The 21,936-nt window shown below is 43.7% G+C and overlaps 1 protein-coding gene across 2 annotated transcripts in view; it reads right to left on the bottom strand.

Moving 5' to 3' along the window:
- Window positions 1-6,178: 6,178 nt before the first annotated feature.
- Window positions 6,179-21,936, bottom strand: part of frmd6 (FERM domain containing 6) — a 108,497-nt gene continuing 92,739 nt past the window's right edge. For both annotated transcript variants that reach the window (XM_055640399.1, XM_055640398.1), the window contains 3 exons: window positions 17,673-17,804; window positions 13,905-13,996; window positions 6,179-9,146 (listed from right to left, as the gene is read on the bottom strand). In XM_055640399.1, the coding sequence (XP_055496374.1) occupies window positions 8,865-9,146; window positions 13,905-13,996; window positions 17,673-17,804 (506 nt within the window). In that variant the 3' untranslated portion in view covers window positions 6,179-8,864. The remainder of the gene's footprint in view (window positions 9,147-13,904; window positions 13,997-17,672; window positions 17,805-21,936) is intronic.

Genomic DNA, 21,936 nt, shown 5'->3' with positions numbered 1-21,936 from the left:
CAGCATGATCGTTACGAGGTCGTAGGTAGGTCGCAGCAGGCCGCGATGCTAGTCGTAGGTATTCGCGGCATCAAGTAGGTCGGGCATTTTTTCTAGCCTGATGAAAAATGATCACGAGTAAAAAATGTCGTGAATTAGGTTGTGAAAGTGGGGCATGTGCCCATGAAGAGTTGTTCAGGGCAAAAATGCTGTGTCTGGAAGGATGGCAGAAACAGTTTCAGATTCATTCCTCTGCAGCAATCCCCATCATAATCATAGAGCTGTACAGCATGGAAACAGGCCCTTCGGCCCACTTTATCCATGCTGACCAAGTTGGCATACATGGCTAGTCCCATTATCCTGCATTTAGCTCAGCACTGCAAATCCTTCCTATCCATGTATCTGTGCAAATGTCTTTTAAAAGTTGTTGTAATTGTAATCACCCCCCCCCCCACACACACACAATAGGCCTACATCCTCTCGTTTTAGAATCCTCTACCCTGGGAAAAAGACAGTGAGTATTCACCTTATTCACCTCATATTCCGTTTGGGGAGTCTGCATCCTGGGGGCATGAACATCGAATTCTCCCAATTTTGTTAGTCCTTGCTGGCTCCTCCCCTTCCTCAGTCCCCTGCTGTCTCCTCCCATCCCCCAGCCTTCGGGCTCCTCCTCCTTTTTCCTTTCTTGTCCCCGCCCACCCCCGCCCCCGATCAGTCTGAAGAAGGGTTTCGGCCCGAAACGTTGCCTATTTCCTTCGCTCCATAGATGCTGCTGCACCCGCTGAGTTTCTCCAGCTTTTTTGTGTACCTTCACCTTATTTATGCCACTCATGATCTTGTACACCTCGATGAGATCACCTCTCAGTCTCCTACATTCCAAAGAAAGAAGTCCCAGCTTGTACAACCTCTCCTTAATATTTGAAGGCCACAAGCCCAGGTAACATTTCAGTGAAATCTCTTCTCCACCCTTTCTAACTTAAAGACATCCACTCAAATGAAGCAGGGTATTAAGGCAGCATCTCCTTGCTTCTGCAAGATGTTCTAAATTAGCCTCTGTGGTAACTACCCAATCAATACTAGATGATTATAATCCATGAAATATTCCTTCACTAGACAAATTACAATTAAAATTAATTTCTCAAAAATTAAAACTCAGAAGACTGGCGAAGATATTTTCATTATTTGCTGGCATTTGTACCTTGATGGTATTCAATGGACTTCATTTTGGTCCAAAGTAGTTCAGATGCAGGTTGCAAACTGTTCTCTTACTTTTGTTTTTACAGTGTCTAATTTCATAGAAAGGGACATTTACAATTTGTGCTATCATTATAGTAAAGGGCATGCAATGTAGCAAACAATTTCAAAAAGGTTTGTCCAGTGGTCCATAAAGCACAAAATAAATCAGATGGGCAGCACAGTGGCGCAGCAGGTAAGCTGCTGCCTCACAGCGCCGGAGACCTCGGTTCAATCCTGAACTCGGGCGCCGTCTCCATGGAGTTTGCAAGTTCTCCTTATGATCGTACGAGTTTCCTCCAGCTGCTCCAGTTTCCTCCCACATCACAAAGACACGCGGGTTTGTGGGTTAATTGGCCTCTGTTAATTGCCCTGAGTGTAGGGATTGGATGAGAAAGTGGGATAACATAGAACTAGTGTGAATGGGCGACCAATGGTTGGCGTGGACTCTGTGGGCCAAAGGGCCTGTTTCCATGCTGTATTGCTATATAACTAAAACTAGGAACTGCAAGCAATTAATGAGGAAGCAGTGCGATTACCCTGCCCCCCCCGCCCCCCCACTTCTCCCTCCAACCATGAGCATCCCCCCAAAAAATCCTCCGTGTGGAAGTTTCATCAATCACTTTGCAAGAAACTTTAAACTGATGCCCCCACTGGCCATGTAACCCAGTAAGCTTCACTGACCACCTGAGGCAGTGATCTGTCCAACTTGAATTAGTTTCAGATGGTAGTTTCATACCTTTGATTCCCGACTTTACCAGTCATCAGCATGCACAATTTTCAAACATGTCCATTCACTTGTTTTAGCCTTTCTCATGAATCAATTTTGAAATCATTACTTCAGAACATTCCTTATGTGTAGGTTAATCTTGAGGGGCACACATGTACGGACTAGTTCCTCGTTTTTGATAGGCAGATTATGTACGTGCCAGCAACCAGTCAAAAAATGCACACGACGCAAAGAAACAACAAAAGCAGCTATACTAGTTTTCAAACAATGTGTACTTGATAGATTTACTTTAGTTTAGAGGTACAGTGCGGAAACAGGTCTTTCGGCCCACTGAGTCCTCGCTGACCAGCGATACCTGCCGACTACCACTATCCTAAACACACTAGGGACAATTTACAATGATACCAAAATATTAGCCGTTCTAACCTGTACGTCTTTGGAGTGTGGAAGGAAACTGGAGCTTCCTGGAAATAACCTATGCGGTCACAGGGAGAACGTACAAACTCCATACAGACAGTAGCACCCGTCGTCAGGACCAAACCCTGGTCTCTGGCGCTGTAAGGCAGCAACTCTACCGCTGTACCACTGCGTACCGTAGATCTCTGACAAATGTGAAAATATAGGTATTAATGGAACATTCACGATTTTAAAAATAATTTGCTCTGCCAAGTGACAATGATACCAGGGTGTCAAAAGTTTCAATGGACCCATCAGCTCTGGTACAAAGTCTCAATAAACGGCTAAATTTATGTCCTGCTTAAATTATCAGAGTGATGCCAGTCCCAACAGATTTAACTTACAATCCACCTCTCCTGCGCACTTGATTTGAACCTATTCATAACTTTACAATAAGCAATTATACTTGGACTGAACGCTTTTCAGATTCTTGGATTAAGTTTAAAAATGAGGATCACTGCAGATGTAAGCATTAGTTAACAATGATCGTTTAAGCCTACATGTACATCCCTTTCGTTAGTGGTGAATTTCATCCATTTCACCACTAACTTCCATCTGGCACTCAAATACACCTGGACCATTTCCGACATCTCCCCACTGTTTCAAGACCTCACTATCTCCATCGCAGGTGATAGACTACTAACCGACATCTACTATAAACCCACTGACTCCCCTGGCTATCTGGATTACACTTCTTCCCACCCTACTTCCTGTAAGGACTCCATCCCCTACTCCCAATTCCTCCGTCTACGCCGCATCTGCACCCAGGATGAGGTGTTCCAAACCAGGGCATCGTAGATGTCCTCATACTTCAGGGACAGGGGTTCCCCTCTTCTACTATAGATGAGGCTCTCACCAGTGTCTCTTCTATACCCCATAACTCTGTTCTCACTCCCCATCCTCCCACTCGTAACAAGGGCAGAGTCCCCCTTGTCATCAACTTCCACCCTACCACCCGTCACATACAACAAATAATCCTCCGACATTTTTGCCACCTCCAACGGGATACCACCAATGGCCACATCTTTCCATCTCCTCCTCTTTCGGCTTTCCGCAGAGACCCTCCGTAACTCCCTGGTCAATTCGCTTGCAACCGCAGGAAATGCTATACCTGTCGCTTTACCTCCCTCCTTGACTCCATCCAAGGACCCAAGCAGTCTTTCCAGGTGTGACAGAGGTTCACCTGCACCTTCTCCAACCTCATCTATTGCATCCACTGCTCTAGGTGTCAGCTGCTCTACATCGGTGAGACCAAGCGTAGGCTTGGCGATCGCTTCGCCCAACACCTCCGCTCGGTTCACAATGACCAACCTGATCTCCATGTGGCTCAGTACTTCAACTCCCCCTCCCATTCCGAATCCGACCTTTCTGGCCTGGGCCTCCTCCATGGCCAGAGTGAGTCCCACTGCAAATTGGAGGAGCAGCACCTCATATTTCGCTTGGGTAGTTTACACCACAGCGGTATGAACATTGACTTCTCCAATTTTAGGTAGTCCTTGCTTTCTCCTTCTTTCCCCTCCCCTTCCCAGCTCTCCCACAGCCCACTGTCTCCGCCTCTTCCTTTCTTCTTCCCGCCCCTCCACCCCCACATCAGCCTGAAGAAGGGACTTGACCCGAAACGCCGCCTATTTCCATAGATGCTGCCTCACCTGCTGGGTTTCTCCAGCAATTTTGTCTATCTCCCTTTCTTTATTAGTTGTTTCAATAGACAGTAGACAATAGGTGAAGGAGTAGGTCATTCTGCCCTTCGAGCCAGCACTACCATTCACTGTGATCATGGCTGATCATCCACAATCAGTACCCCGTGTCTGCATTCTCCCCATATCCCCTGACTCTGCTATCATTAAGAGCTCTATCTAACTCTCTCTTGAAAGCACCCAGAGAATTGGCCTCCACTGCCTTCTGAGGCAGAGAATTCCACAAGTTCACAACCCTCTGTGTGAAAAGGTTTTTTCCTCACCTTTGTTCTAAATGACTTACCCCTTATTCTTAAACTGTAGCCCCTGGTTCTGGACTCCCACGACATCGGGAACATGTTTCCTTCCTCTAGCGTGTCCAAACCCTTAATAATTTTATATGTTTCAATAAGAATCCCCTTCATCCTTCTAAATTCCAGAGTATACAAGCCCAACCGCTCCATTCTATCAACATATGACAGTCCTGCCATCCCGGGAATTAACCTTGTGAACCTACGCTACACTCCCTCAATAGCAAGAATGTCCTTTCTCAAATTAGAGACCAAAACTGCACACAATACTCCAGGTGTGGTCTCACTTGGGCCATGTACAACTGCAGAATTACCTCTTTGCTCCTATACTCAACTCCTCTTGTTGTGAAGGTCAACATGCCATTTGCTTTCTTCAATGCCTGCTATACCTGCATGCTTACTTTCAGTGACTGATGAACAAGGACCCCCAGGTCTCATTGTACTTCCCCTTTTCCCAACTTGATACCATTCAGATAATAATTTGCCTTCCTGTTTTTGCCACCAATGTGGAAAACCTCACATTTATCCACATTAAACTGCATCTGCCCACTCACCCAATTCACTCTGCATCCTCCTCACAGTTCACACTGCCACCCAGCTTTGAGTCATCTGCAAATTTGCTAATGTTACTTTTAATCCCTTCATCTAAATCATGAATGTTTATTGTAAATAGCTGCAGACCCAGCACCGAGCCTTGGGGTACCACACTAGTCACTGCCTGCCATTCTAAAAGGGACTCGTTAATCCCTACTTTTTGTTTCCTGTCTGTCAACCAATTTTTTATCTATGTCAGTACTCTACCCCCAATACCATGTGGTCTAATTTTGCCCACTAATCTCCTATGTGGGACCTTATCAAATGCTTTCTGAAAGTCCAGGTACACTACATCCACTGGCTCTCGCTTGTCCATTTTCCTAGTTACATCCTCAAAAAATTCAAGAAGATTGGTCAAGCATAATTTCCCCTTCGTAAATCCATTCTGACTCGGACCGATCCTGTTACTGCTATCCAAATGTGGCGCTATTTCATCCTTTATAATTGACTTCAGCATCTTCCCCACCACCATTTGTACATCCTAGAATCCTTTGCATCTATGGGACTCCCTATGCACATGAACCTGCTTGTATATTTACACATGCTGAAGGCAAATGGGTCGATATAGCCCTGCAGAAACACTGCCATTTGATAAATAGCTATTTGTGGAAATGAGGCTATTGTGAACCACACAGATCTCAAGTCTTCCATCAGATAGAATTTCAACACTGTTCTAGCAGTCCAAACTTCTTTAAAATGAAAGACCCTTGTAACTGAAGCCAAGCTCTCCTGTCGTTACCAGTAATAATGTGCGAGAAGAAACAGTACTGTGGAGATTTCAGTTACAGCTTAAACTAACAGTAGTATTCCTTTGGCATTATTTCATTGAAATAACTTGCTTATCATTAGTCAGAGAGCTGTACAGTACAATAACAGGCCCTTCAGCCCACCTTGTCCATGTAGCATACTGTGCTAGCCCCATTTGCCTGCATGGGCCCCATTTCTCTCCAACTCTTCCTACCTACATATCTGTCCAAATATGCATTAAAAGTCACAATTGTATCTCCGCATCTATTGTCATTAAATGTGTAATTCTATTATTTCATGAGCGTAGTCTTATTCTCAGTGTCTATGATGAGTGTCTGTGTTTAACAGGCCATTGTTTACATAAACTCTTCAAGATTCATCAAAACTTCATATTACAAATCAAAAATCACAGGAAATGTTTTAAAAGTATTAGGAGCGTTTTCAAAAAGATATGATGTGAACCATAGAAAATGTTTTATTTTAATTATCAACAGAACAGACACTTTATTGCCAATTCCATAAATGCCCTTGAGAATCTGGCGAGCTGACTTCTTGAGCCATTGCATTTAGTGTCTTGTAGATAGTTCCACAGGAAGGGAAGTTCTAGGACTACATTCCCATGAAAGTGAAGAATCGTGAAGGTGTTCTCCAGCAGAAGAGACGAGTTCCATGGAAGGGAAGCTTGAGTTTAGTGGTGATAGAAGATGTGGTTGGAGAAACCTTGATGAAAAGCAGTGCTTCTTGTAGATTGTGATGGAAGTGAATGGTCAACTTGGTGAGTGGTTCACTATTCAAGTGGGCTTCTTAGTTCTGAATCACATCAAACATCTTGACTGTTGTTGGAACACCACTCATCCACCCAGTGGATTATATTCCCAACACGTCAATCATCGCAGAATGCCCAGTTTCTGATTTGTTCTTGCAGACACAGGATACATTTAAAAAAATCAATTCCCAATAATAACATTTTGTGAATACGACTTAGAATTACTCGATTATTCATTCAAATGACAATATTAGGATATTTCTAATACTACAGAGGGTAAATGAAAGTCCACAAGACTGATAATCTCCTCAAGTTTGTCCTTTTGGTCATAGAGTACAACATGCCTCGATCAACGGTCCGCTTGCTACACATTATCGATTACAAATTGATTGATTGTGGTCACTTTTGTTCAATTACACTTCAAAAATAAGTCAACAACTTTTTTCCTTTGAAGTAACATCATGATTCTCAATCTCTGCCGAAATCCTCAGCACACGTATGAGAAGGGGAAAGAGTAGTCCAGAAATTCCGTATTTAACACGTCTCGAACTGTCAACTCCACAGTTTATAATACTGCTTCCACGCCTGTGAACGATTGTCATAATACTGCTCAAAATTGCACTGCACTTAACAGCTATTCGATTAATATAATTTCTTGTAAAAATATCCATTATATAAAAAATACAGATAAAAACAAGTTTTATATCAAAAAATATTTTAAGAAACTATTCCAGTCGCAAAAAACACAGCTAAATGTTAAAATATGGTAACCATTAATGTATTGGCAAAAGTCGGTCAGATTGAAAAGTCAGCTATTTGGTACCAAGCTCCCTTGCCTCACAAAGCAAACTTGTTCTTATTTCTGCCTCTTTGTAAACACCACTCCGTCTTAATAAAAGTGAAAAGATTTCCTATTCCAATAATCCCCTCGTCAACGATCACACCTGTAGTAGGAGCAAAGCTTGACGGACACTAAGAGCCTCAGAGACTGTTCCATCGCAATCCGTCCCTTCACTTACGCGAGACATTTTTGTCTTGGCATTCTCAACACTGATATTTGAAATGAGCATTTGCCCGACGTACTATTTTGCATCGTATTTACTGTCGAAACCATTGAAACCATGCTCTAGTGAACAGAACGATGGTTAATAAACTAATCTCCATCAGATCAGACACAACAGTATGTGCCGATCTGAAATGCTGCCTGTCCTTATACTCCAGAGATGCTACGTGACCCACTGACTTATTCTAGCACTTTTTTTTATTGAAAACCAGCAACTGCAGTTCCTTGCGTCTAGCCTTGAGAAACATAACATTAGGGATGGGGGTAGATATTCATCCCTCCTTATGTGGACAAAACAGAAGTGGGCGAACTCAATGGAAACAAATCACAAAAAGTACAACATTAAACATTCAGCGCAGGTGAACAAGGACAAACCTCTCTCCTGATGGGCACTGCATGACAAATACAAACAAAAATAATATCTCAATACCACACATTTTGTATTCAAAACTCCTCGATGTGTGAATCGGCTCCTTGGTACACTGAAACTTAGTGAGGCTATCTGGCAATGCACCAGCTTCACTTGTGAATTCACCCTGCTTCTCAACTCCAGACACTATCAATACATCTAACATGCATCTTTATAGTATCTGGAATCGACCAACTAATTGGAGCAAATTTCAACCCAGCCTCTGCTCCCAAATGTACATGTGTTCAGATCAACAAGTCACATGACGTCCCATAGTGACCGTAATTTTCTATTTTATGTCTTATATTATCAACGGTCATGGGGGTACTTGAATAGAGAAGCTCTTCTGATTGTCATTGCATACACATACAACTGACCAGGAAGGAAAGGTACAGGAGCACAAGACTAAGGTTCACAGCACCAAGGTCTTGTTGACATTTTAGTGGAAGGAGTTGATCAACAACAGAAAATGGAGCCTCTAACACACAAGTGTTCAGAAAACTAAAGTTCCACTAAATTATAACATTTGGGACCCTTCCGCTTGGCTGAAAGATGTTCTGTAGAAAGATCTGTTTGTGTAATACTGAACAAGATGGATTTGATCCTCCACAGAGTTCTCACGGGCCTGCTTTAGCTGAACATTCTTCATTGGACTTGCATAAACATACATCTCAGATCCCATTTTTCTTTGGCTTCTTGGCGTCCATTGCTTTGTCAGCTGCTTTTCTCCAGAAACATGGAAGAACTGCAGAATATAAACTGGCTGTTTATTGGAAAGCTGTATTAAAAAGATTGTCAGCTCGACATAAGTGTCAGTCATGGCTTTGGAAGGTCATTGTGAATGCAGTAGGCAGCCGGGCTTACAGTTCATTACACAATGCATTGACTAAAGCTTAATGCTCAAACTACAAATTCAGGAACAGAATCATCAGCCGTGAGGTCCAGAGAGGAATATTTGCTCGTTCGTTTGACGATGAATGTCTCCTTTGTTGAACTGTATTGCTCGGCCAAGCAGCGATTACAACAATCCCCTTCCTCACTCAGGTGACAGCCGAATGTGTAGCTCTGGGCAGTGTCCTGGCCAAGGGTGGCTATCTCCAGAAAGTCCTTCTGGTAAAGACGGATATCATCCAAGCTCTGGCTGTGCCGGTCTGAGGAGGTCTTTGGTTTTCTGCACACAGGCTGTGTATAAATAAAAGGCATAGATGAGTCAACATTTCATTCACACCATGACCATGCTCTCATCTCACTGTTACCATCGGGGGGCAGGTACAGGAAGCTGAAAACTATGACTACCAGGTTCAAGAATACCTTCTTCCCAGTAAATATCTCTTGGCAGTGCACAACACTAACCTCAGCAACAATGATATTCTATAGGCTGTGTTTTTGGTTGCACTACCGACTTTGGTTTTGCACTATTATGTTCACCCGGTATTACTGATTATTAATTTATTGTACTATTCATTATTGTATATTTATTGTGTTAAGCCTGTAAATCTGCAACCAGAAAGAATTTCATTGTTCCATTGCCGGTATATATAACAATAACACACCAGTGGCACAGTGGCGCAGCTGGTAGAGCCGATGCCTCACAGCAGCAGAGACTGGGTTCGAGTATGACCTTGGGTGCTGTCTGTGTGGAGTTTGCACTCTCTCCCTGTGGCGGTGTGGGTAATCTCTGGGTGGTCTGGGTTCCTCCAACATCACTAAGAAGTGCTGTTTTGCAGGGTAATTGGCCTCTGTAAAATTGCCCGCAGTGTTTAGGGAGTTAATGAGAAAGTGGAATGACAGAACTAGCATGAACGGGTGATTGATAGTCAATGTGGATTTGGCGGGCCAATGGGCCTGTTTCCATGCCGTACCTCTAAACTAAGCTAAATTCTTGACTCAAAGGACTGCTGTACCTGAAACAATCTGGTTACACTGAAAGTTGCTATCACCTCACTCTCTGCAAAACAAATGTTGCAAAATACATGAAATGTTGACAGGGAACTCCCGACTGGTGTATGTATCTTAGAATAAATTTGATCTGAAGCATTTAAAATGCGATTCCACAACAAAAGTAAATTTAAAAAATGGCCTTGTCAGGTAAGCTTGAACCCTGGGAACAGATTATTTCAGGTAGATGTTGAGGCTTTCTCTGCCTGCAGCACAAAGCTGTCGTTACACAAGAGGGTATAAGATGTCTGTCGGGGAGGAATGTCTACGCAGAGTAAATCAATGAAGATGGATTACACAGTGGGGTTCAAATCATCTGGTATGAGAACTCTCTGCGTGGCCCCTGAGACTATCTTACATAATACAATGCCTTAACCTTTAAGATCTTCTTTAAATTACTAAACTTGCTCTGTAACCTCTGAGACACTTTACTTTACACTAGACTTTATATATGGCACAGAAACAGGCCGTTCGGCCTACCAAATCCACGCCGACCAGTGATCACCTCGAACACATTAGCATTTTCCTACTAGAGACAATTTACAATCAAAGCCAATTAATCTCGAAACCTGTAGGTCTTTTGAGCATGGGAGGAAACTGGAGCACCCAGAGAAAACCCATGAGTTCTGTGAGAAAACACAAACTCAATACAGACTACCTGTAGTCAGGCTCGAACCTGGGTCTCTGGTGCTGTCAGGCAGCAACTCTGCCGCTCTGCCACTAGGCCGCTCTTCTGCATGCAACACAGATTTATAACACAAAGAAAAATGCAAAATCACATTAATGCAAAAAGATTAAATTGTTTTTTACACAAATGGAATGTTTCCGATAGGGTTCCTTCCGCTGCATTGAATTGAGAACATTAATAGTCCATTAATTGTCTGAAAACAGTGACCAATTTCTGAAATGTTTGCGACCGGTTCCTGGAGGGTTAACGATGCATAAATATCATGGGAGAGCTGAGAATGGGAGGCGATACAATGTGCCTGAAGTCCTAACTCAATTTGACAGACGTAGGTGGAGGGCAGGGATTAAGTTAATTGTTACAGGCAGTAAAACCATAAAGCATTGCAAAATAGAAATCTGAGAATGTTCTTCCTGTTCTGTAGCAGGATTCACTGGAGTTGTGTAAAAGTGGCATTAGTCCGCTGGTGAGATTTGCCTGGAAGATAATTCTGGAGGAGCTCACACACTGCAGAGGTTGCGAAGTAAGCTGCAGTTCTCAGGACCTTGGTTCAGATGGTCACTTTTAGAAAACTAACATAGCTTCCAATATGGTGTCTCTATGATGAAGTCACACAGCATGGAAACAGGCCCTTTGACCCAACATCAACGCCGACCAAGATGGCTCGTCTAAGCTCGTCCTATTTGCCCATGTTTGGACCATACCCCTCCCAACCTTTCCAATCCATGTACTTGTTCAAATATCTTTTAAATGTTATTGTACCAACCTCTTCTACTTCCTATGGAAGCTTGTTCATACCCACTACCCTCGATATGAAAAGGTTGCACCTCGGGTTCCTATCTAATCTTTCCCCTCTCATTTTAAACCCCTAGTTATAGATTTCCCTACCCTGGGTAAAAATACTTTTTGCATTCACCCTATCTATTCCCCTCATGATTCTATACACCTCTGTTACATCACCCCTCAGTCTCCTGCACTCCAAGGAATAAAGTCCTCGCCTCTCCAACCTCTCCCTATAGCTCAGGTCCTCAAGTCCTGGTGACATGCTCGTAAATCTTCTCTGCACTCTTTCCAGTAGCAGGGTGACCAAAACGCGTCAGTGGTACATTTTGCTCTCTCATTACACTGCTGACTTCTATAAAGCAGTGTTTCTTTAGAGCAAAGCTTCGCTCAAAAGCAAAATAAATTCCTGTTCGTGACACAGCTTCCACACTTAAAAGATATTTTGTGTCTTTGACAGGACTTGTCTGCCTTTGTGTGAATCAGAATATTAAAGGATTCTAGATCTGACAGGATCGGTCCCAAAGCAGGAAATTGCTTTGCCTCTCCAGGCCTGACCCCTGCCTCGAGCAACTGAATAAATCACTGCTGGAGACACCAGCTCTGACTCCCACTTTGGCTGAGCTACAACGGAACAAGCAGTGCTCAAAGGAAGCGGGACATTAAAATACATATTTACATAGATTGGAAGGGTTTTCGGGGCTATGGAAAAACTGCAGGCAAATGGGACTGGCTGAGTAACCATTTTTTTCCCCATGGTGAGAGTTGCAAAGTTTAAAGGAGATGCTGAAGGCAAGTATTTTTCACACACAGTGGATGGGAGTGCACGGGATGCGTTGCCAGGGGTGGTGGTAGAGGCAGACACGATAGCGGGATTCAAAAGGTTTTAGACAGGAACATAGATATGCAGGGAATGGAGGGATATGGATTATGTGCAGTTAGATAAGAGTTGGTCTTGGTGTTGTGTTTGGCTCTGACATTGTGAGCTGAATGGCTTGTTCCTGTGCAGTACTGCTCTATGTTGTACTGTGTATAACTTGGTCAGCATAGATAAGATGGCCCAAGGGGCCTGTTTCCATGCTATACAGCACAAGGCTATGTCCTGGAGAAATGAAAACCTTTAGGGTGAAAACAGAACAATTCCACATGCTCATTGTCCATTCCTGAACACAATATTTTCCTTTTATTTCCCCTTCCTGAAAACCCCTTCTACCTATATCACTCCCTTTGGCTTTACATTTCACTCCTCTCCTTATCTGACACAATTTAGTTTCCTTTTCACCTCCAGCCTTTGTCACTTACTCCATCCATCTGACAATCATATCCCACACCTGTATACACCTACCACTTGCCAGGTTTTGTCCCTACCCCAGCTCTTGGTTTCAGCTTTCTTCCCGTGACTCCATCAGTCCAAAGAAGGGTCCCTATCAGAAATGTTATCCATACATTTCCCACCACAGATGCTGCCTGACTTGCTGAGTTCTTCCAGCATTTTGTGTTTCGCTGAAGATTCCAATACCTGCATTTTCTTCTTACCAATTAATCTTCTAACTTTGCTTTTTCAAATATTTCTGTTTACAAACAGAATGCTCATTGCCTACAAAATGTTTCTCTTTAACAAATGAAGAACAGGTTCCCATATCTGGAGACACAAGGAACTGCAGATATCTTAGTTAAAGTGTCATGAAGCTGTGCAACACAGTAACAGGCCCATGTCCATGTCCATGTCCATGCCATGCCAACCAAGCTGACATACCGAGTTAGTCTCATCTTTCCATTGGGACATGGAAAGGACAGGTTTGGAGGGATATGGACCAAGCGCAGGCAGGTGGGACTAGTGTAGCTGGGACATGTTGGCCAGTGTGGGCAAGTTGGGCCAAAGGGCCTTTATCCACACTGTGTCACTCTTTGACTCTATCTGCCTGCACCGGGCCCATAACCCTCTAAAGTATTCCTCTCCATTTATTTGCCAAGTTGCAATTGTATCCACTTAAGGATTCCCTTAGCAGCTCATTCTAGATACAGACTACCTTCTGAGTGAAAACGTTGCCCCCGTAGTCACTCTTAAATCTTATCCTTCTCACCTTAAGCCAATCATTTTAGAATTGTCTACCCTGGGGAAAAGACTGAGCGTTCACTTTCTCCATGCCCCTCACGATCTTGTACACCTCAATAAGGTCACCCCCCATCTTCCTATGCTCCTAAGAAAAAACAAATCATAGCCTCCCCAACCTGTCCCACTAACCCAAGCCAGCAAACCCAGGTAACATCCTGGTGAATGCCCTCTGCACCCTTTTCAACTGAATGACTCAGTCCATTAAAGAAGACATCCCATCAATCACACAGATGATGTTACACACATCTTTCGCAAACTCTGGGCCGGGACACAATTGCATGTTGCAGAAATGTCATTCTGTTATGCATAAAAATGCTCGGGTCGAGGTAGAATTTCCCGCCCATATTGGCTCATGTTGGAAGATATTATTATGAAGCAGACATGCATTGAGAACATGGGCAATTCCTGGCTGCAGACTCACCTGTGGTAACGAATCTATGCTTTGACCATAAAGTCGCACCACTGTTTCTGAAGAACTAGACGTTGAGGAACTCAGCTCACGTACAATTAATCCTGCGCAAATGAAATAGATTTGATTAAAATATTGCATGACCTTCTCCAAACACAAGCTGGGCTGCTGACTGAACCATCATTAAGTTGTCTTTCCATTGTTGCATGAACAATAGATAATAATGAATCAGAGTACAAGAGGGAAGATTAAAAAACAGATTGAAATTGTGCGAGAACAACAATCTTGTTCTCAACGTCAACAAGACCATGGAGCTGATTGTTGACTTCAGAAGAGGAAAGTCAGGGATCCACGAACCAGTCTTCATTGATGGGATGGCGGTGGAGAGAGTCAATAGTTTAAAGTTCCTGGGTTTGCATATCTCTGAGGTGTGGTAGACAAAAATGCTGGAGAAACTCAGCGGGTGAGGCAGCATCTATGGAGCGAAGGAAATAGGCAACGTTTCAGGCCAAAACCTTCTTCCGAACAGAAATGTTGCCTTCGGCCCGAAACTTTGCCTCTTTCCTTCGCTCCATAGATGCTGCCTCACCCGCTGAGTTTCTCCTGCAATTTTGTCTACCATCGATTCTCCAGCATCTCCAGTTCCTTCTTAAACATGTTCTTTTATGAACTGTGTTTTTGTTTACAGTGCAAACTTCATTTTCCACCACTATGTTTACCTAATATTACTGTTTATTAATATATTGTTTTATATCTTAATGTCTTAAACTTAAATCACGTCCCTAATCTGCCATCCGGCAGAAGGTATAGAATTTTGAAAGCATCGCCTCTGGGCAACGAGGCTCAGGAAAGGCTTTCCCCCCGCTGCTATCAGGCTTCTGAACGGTCCCTCCATAAGTCAGGGTATTGTTCAATTCACCTTCATTCAAATTGTGGACATTGGACTTTGCCTCTGAAACTGATGCACTACAATTCTGAGAATTACAGTATATTCTACACTCTGTAACATTCGCTTTGCCCTACTTATTGCACTTGAGTTTGACTTGACGGTATTTATCGTAAGTATGGTACATCTGATCTATTTGGATAGCATGCAAAATAAAGCTTTTCAATATACCTTGGAACTCATACCAATAACAAGCCCAAAACTAAACCTACAGTATGTACCATTTGCCAATTTGGATATCATCACCCTTATGGTCTGCTCTTCAATTTCACCCTGTGCTTCTCATAATCCCTCAGCAGAACCCACTTGCTGCTTGGTTCTTGGTTCTTGGTTCTTGGTTACTTGGTCCTCCAAAATATTCCAACTGGAGGTGGTGAAGGGAGGGATTAAGCCAGAAAGGGTTATTGGGAAGAAAGTGCTACTTTAAATTTAGTTGCATCTGGTTGGGTAACTATAGTTGGGTGGAGATTATTTCATGCTTTAATTGTGCGTGGGAAGAACGAATTGCTGTACACATCTGTCTTTGTAGCTGGGATCACAAATTGGATCGAATGCCCTCGTCTGCTCCTAATTGGTTTGGGGTTGGTGTAGGTCTTGTGATCTATGTCTAGCTGACCATTTAACATTTTGTAAAAACAGGTCAAACGGTGAGCTTCACGTCTGTCTTGGAGCAGGTTCCACCCCAGAGAATTCAGAAGTTTGGTGACACTCGCTTCTCTCTCATAGGTGTTAGTAACAAATCGAGCTGCCTGTCTTTGGACATGTTCGATGGATGAAATGTTTTTATCTGTGTATGGGTCCCAAGCTGCAACTGCGTAGTCCAAATGAGGTCGAATGAGGGTGAAATACGCTTCTCCTTGACAGAAGCTGAACAATGATGAAAGTTGCGCCTCAGGAAGTTTAGGACACCTGTTGCTTTCACTATTGCATGATGAGTCTGACCATTCCAACGCAGATCATTCTGCAATTTGATGCCAAGATACTTGGTTTGTTTGGATTCTTCAAGGGTGACACCAAGTATGCTGTAGGATGTGACGCCTGGATTCCTCTTTCTGGTGACACGCATGGTTTCACATTTGGAAGGGTTGAACTGCATGCCCCATTGTTGTGACCACTCGACCATAGTATCGAGATCCTTTTGGAGAGCATCTTCATCATCAGTTGACTTAATTGGACGGTACAGCAAACAATCATCAGCGAATAGTCTGGTCGTACTTGCGACTTTTTCATGGATGCCATTTATGTAAAGCAAAAATAGGTGTGGGCCAAGTACTGTGCCCTGAGGTGTACCACTCAACACCGGATGCCAATTGGAGCTCTTTCCGTTCACACACACATGCTGAAGACGTTTTGTCAGGAAACTGGAAATCCATCGTTTCGTGTTGGAACGAATACCATAGAAGTCAAGCTTCCGAAGCAGTCTCTGGTGTGGGATGACATCAAATGCTTTAGAAAAGTCCAGCACAACTAAATCCACGATGATGTTACTGTCAAGGTGCTTGGCCAGGTAATTTGTCGTCAGGATAAGCTGAGACTCGCATGATCTATGCCTCCTAAATGCATGTTGGTTGTCGGCCAGAATATTATGTTTGCTCACGTGACGCATCAGATTACTATCAATGATATGCTCCAGCAATTTGCAGCAAGTACTTGTTAGTGAAACAGGACGATAATTTGCTGGGTTGGTGGTTGAACCCTTCTTAAAGAGAGGAGTGATGTTGGCCTTCCTCCAATCCAGCGGAACATCGCCCGAGTCAAGTGATTGTTGAAAAATGAACTGCAAAACTGGAGCCAGTTCTTCGGCTGCGATCTTGAGGGCTTGATTCTGCATCTGATCTGGTCCAATTGCTTTTGTGGTATTAATGTTGAGCAATAACTTCTTGACACCTTCAACCTCAATTTTAATAGCAGGCATATCAGCATATGGGCTGGGCGGAAGGACTGGAAATGATGAAGGCCCCACATCTTCCCGGGTGAAAACGTGTTGAAATTGGTTTGCAAGAGCTTCTGCTTTCACCTGGTTCTCAGTGATCAGACAGTTGTTCACTTTAAGCATCTGGACACCAGTGTTGTCTGTCCGTCTGGATTTCACATATCTCCAAAAAGCCTTGGGTTGCTCTCCCCCAAGAATAGAGGAAACATGTTCCAACCTCTGTTCCCATTTCCTACATGGACTGCAACAACTGGTTCTTCCCATTCCTTCTTCTCGGGGCCCAGAAGACGCCCTTAACCATAGCATCAGGTAGGCAACTCAGTTTTCGGGACTCTTGTTCTAAACTGCAGAGAGCAGTGCCTGTTCCCCATAACTCTGCTATCCCTTGCGATAACTACATTTCTCCTTTATCCTCTCTCCATCTCCCCACTCAAATGGCTCCCCGCACTAAGGACAGTTTATACCTCCTCCTTGCAGATGAACAGTACAGCACAATGCTTTGACCCACAATGTCCATGCCCAACATGATGCCAATTTAAACTAATCTCTGCCGACACATATCCCCTGCATATCATTATGCCATCTAAAAGCTTCTTAAATACCACTATCATATCTGCCTACACCACCATCCTCGGCAGCGTGTTCCAGGCACCCACCACTCTCTGTGTACAAGAACTTGCCCCGCACTTCCACTTTAAACTTCTCCCCTCTCATCTTAAAGCAATGCCCTTTAGTCATAGACAGTTCCACCCTGGAAAATACGTTCTGACTGTTGACCTGATTAATGCCCCTCATAATTTTATATACTTTTATAATTTCCCATACTTCTGTTAGTCCTACACTTGTTCTCCAGTGAGAGTTTCAGCATTAATAAGGTAGCAATTGTCTGGCATCTGCTCACCAGAATGTCCGTTCAGCTGCTGTGACATCAGCATCTCCTCGGTGATGTGAATACACATGTCCGCACTAACGTCAGGAGTCAGCTCGTTCATCTGCACCAGGTCCTTGGGATCATCAACCAGCATTTCTATTTCTAGGGTTAAAAACAAGAAATTTAGTGCCAGCACAATTCCAGTGATCTACTTTGCAGCACGACTATTTCACATGGGATTGGAGAAAGGGTTTGCATTTTCCCAGCCAAAGCTAGTTTGGATGGTGCAGTCTGCTACTAAACAACCAGCCCTTTCCAATCCGGGCAATTCAATTTGAAAATGCCAAACACTGAAATTATATGAAATCAAAATTTATTATTTGGGGCTAGTCATGGAGTCATACAGCACGTCAACAGGCCCTTTGGCCTAACTCGTCCATGCTGACCAAGATGCCCCATCTAAGCTAGTCCCATTTGGCCCATATCCCTCTAAACCTTTCCTACCCACATACCTGTTCAAATATCTTTGAAATGTTGTCATTGTACCTGCCTGAACAAGCAGTTTGTTCCATATACCCACTATCCTCTCAAAAAGGTGGCCTCAGGTTCCGATCAAATCTTTCCCCTCGCACTTTAAACCTGTTCGCTCTAGTTCTTGATTCCCCAACTCTGGGAAAAGACTCAGTATATTCACCTTGATCGCTTCACAATTTTACACATCTTTGTGAGATCACCCCTCAGCTTCTTGCACTCCAAGGAATAAAGCCCTAGGCTGCCCGATCGCTCTCTACAGGCAAGGCCCTCAAGTCCTGGCAACATCGAGGCAACATCCTCGTACGTCTTCTCTGCACTTGTTCTGGTATCATGGCATGCTCGCCGGTTGCAGGATCAGTTTGTTCCACTATTACATTAACTCTGCTGGCTAAGTGGATGTAAAGACGTATCTTAAATTTTACCGTCCCACTTCCTGCGGATGTGTTTCTGACTCCCAGACTAAGAAGAAGCCACACATGGAATTCGAGATCTGTAAATTTAATATAACCTACCCTAATTCGACTCTAACGTTTAAAGAAAGGTCTTGACCCAAAATCAGACACCTATTGCTAACTGCCCACACAGCAAGGAATTAACGTGTTATTTGAAGTTTTATAGACTGGTCAGCATTTTTTTAATATATTGAATTATGTCTGGTGCATTCATACACCATGTAATAATTCTGAATTTCAATCTAACATTTGACCATTTCTTCCAATATCATATGAAAAACCAGCCATTGAAATGCTGCAGAAGTCCCTTCCTGAACAAAGTGTGAGGAGATCCATCCTTGGCCAGAAGCAGTAAAACGCACACAAGGCAGCCACAGATACAGAAGGCAAGATCCATCAGCCAACACCCAGCCACAGCAACAGCATGAGCAACAAAAGATACATCTCTCCTCCTGTCAGGGTGAAGAGAGTAGACCTCAAGCCTGTTCCACCATTTAATACAATCGGGGCTGACCATAAGTCTCCTACTCTGCCAGTTCTCTATCTATCACTTTCCCCTACATCAATTAAATTTTATCTAGCCTCCCTTCAAATACTTGTCATGACCCAGTTTCCACCTTTCATCAGGCCAGAGAATTCCAGAGATTCACCATCCTTAGCAAAAATAAAATTTGGCATATCTGTTTTAAAATGAGTGGCCCATTATCTTGCACTCCCCCCTTGTCTAGTCATAGAAATGATTCTGCATTTGATGTGATAAAGTTAACTTGACATCATGCTTTCAAATGTCTCCAGTCAATAGGAATACAACATCATGGTCTGAAGAAGGGTCCTGACCAGAAATGTTGTCCATCCATTCCCTCCCCAGATGCTGCCTGACCCATTGAGTTCCTCCAGCATTTTGTGTTGGGCAACATAACAGGATGGGCTGAATGAGCGGAGGTTTAACTTTGCTGAGGAGATGAAGAATTGATGGGAATGGCTATGTGAAGGCTGATTGAACCCTGCGGCAGTCTCAGCTAGATGAAATATTGGACGCAAGTGACAGTGAAGCTTAAATCAGAATTTGATTGGAAATGGAGCTCCCAAGGTCAGAACTGGAGGATGAGACCAAGACGGAAAGAGGCAAGAAGAGTCCCTCCACCACCGGCGTGCAGTGGCTGTCGTTAGCACCACCTACAAGTGCACGGTAGTTACTCACCAAGGCTACTCTGAGCATCTCTGGCACCTGGTCTCCGTCACCCAGAGGGACATGGGCTTCAGATGCACGGAGGGTCAACACCACAACCTGTAGGTTCCATCCAAGTCACACATCGTCCCAACTTGGAAATGTGTCGCCAGCCTTCATCGTCTCTGGGCCTGAACCCTATCCGATGGCACCATGGGAGCACCATCACCAGGTCCAGAAGGCACCTCACCACCACGTTGTTACGAACAATTAGGGGTTGGGATTAAATGCTGGCCTTGCCAGTGATGGAGACATCCCACAAAGAACGCACATGTTGAGAGAAGGGTAATTGGCTTGGTATTGAAACAAATCAGTGTTAAAGAGTGAATACAATGATAGGGGTGACCAGATAACTGATAAAGATGGAGACAGTTGCCTTTCCTACCCTTGTCTTTAAAGGTTCTGGTCTCAACAGAGCTCTCGCCAAATGGTGACCAAGTTGTCATCAAGTAGTTTGCTGATGAAAAATCTTCAAACTGAAACTTCGACATTGGTCTGTTTTTGGGCAGTTCTATCTGGTATGTTTAGAGTTTTCCTCTCCTGGTTTTCTCAGAATAAAGTCTGCATTAAAACAAGATATCACTGTGGCTGGTACCTCAATCACTATGAAGGCGACTGCTCCAATTAGGACCGTACAAAGCCAGGTGCGAGCAAAATGGGAAAGGAATGTTAACATTAGGGTGAGTGTGCTGTATTGGAACCATCAAGGGAAGAGATGAGGAGAATAGAGCTGATGGGTGTGGAAGGTCAGGCAACATCACGTATAAACACAAAGGAGTTCAGAATGAACTAAGGGTTGTGGGGAGTGGTGGATCGAAAACTAACTGGAACAAAGGAGTAGTCAAGGGAGCCCGGCCAATTTCCCCCACCCTTGTCCCGAGTCCCATTTTCCTTTAGGGAACCCCTTGGATTGTTCTTAATGTTAAAGATGCTATATAAGTGCAGGTTTATAAAACACATAGTCATAGTCATGTATGTGGACTTTCATAAAACCTTTGACAAAGTCCCACACAAGAGATTAGTGAGCAAAATTAATAACCGTAAGACTGGGTAACCGTAATAGTGCAGATCTGAAGTCCGTAGTGCAACCAGAGGCACAAACCATAGTGTCACTTCCCTTAAACGACCATCCCAGGTCCAACAAAGGAGATTCGTGAGCAAAATTGTGAGCACGTGGTATTGGGGGCAGGGTATTGACATGGATAGAGAACCCTAGTTACTTACAATATATATATTAACGATTTTAGAAGAGGGAATTAAATGTGATATCTCCAAGTTTGCAGATGACACACTTAGCTGGGTGGCAGTGTGAGCTGCGATGAGGATGAAATGACGATGTAGGGTTACCTGGATAGGTTAAGTGGGAGTGGGCAGATGCAGTATAATGTGAATAAATGTTAGGTTATCCACTTTGGTGGAAAGAACAGGAAGGCAGATTATTATCTGAATAGTGTCAGATTAGGAAAAGGGGAGGTACAACGCGACCTGGGTGTGCTTGTACATTAGTCACTGAAAGTAAGCATGCAGGTACAGCAGGCAGTGAAGAAGGCTAATGGCTTGTTGGCCTTCATTGCGAGAGGAGTTGCGTTTAGGAGCAAAGAGGTCCTACTGCAGTTGTACAGGGCCCTGGTGAGACCGCACCTGAAGTATTGTGTGCAATTTTGGTCTCCTAATTTTAGGAAGGACATTATTGCAGCTTGGGTTCACCAGGTTAATTTGCAGGATGGCGGGGCTGATATATGAAAGAACGGGTCGACTGGGCTTGTATTCACTGGAATTCAGAAGGATGAGAGGGCATCTTAAAGAAACATATAAAATTCTTAAAAGGTTGGACAAGCTAGATGCAGGAAAAATGTTTCCGATGTTGGGGGAGTCCAGATCCAGGGGTCACAGTTTAAAAATAAGGGGTAGACCATTTAGCTCTGAGATAAGGAAAAGCTTTCTCACCCAGAGAGTTGTGAATCTGTGGAATTCTCTACCACAGAAGGCAGTGAAGGCCAATTCACTGGATTTTTACAAGAGAGAGTTAGATTTAGCTCTTAGTGTGAAAGGAATCAAGGGATATGGGTGAAAAAGCCAG

This window comes from Leucoraja erinacea, chromosome 9 (assembly GCF_028641065.1).
Source record: "Leucoraja erinacea ecotype New England chromosome 9, Leri_hhj_1, whole genome shotgun sequence".
In the NCBI taxonomy this organism is placed as follows: Eukaryota; Metazoa; Chordata; class Chondrichthyes; order Rajiformes; family Rajidae; genus Leucoraja; species Leucoraja erinaceus.
The sequence above is the reverse complement of the archived record's forward strand: the minus strand, read 5'-3'. Positions and strand labels throughout refer to the sequence as shown.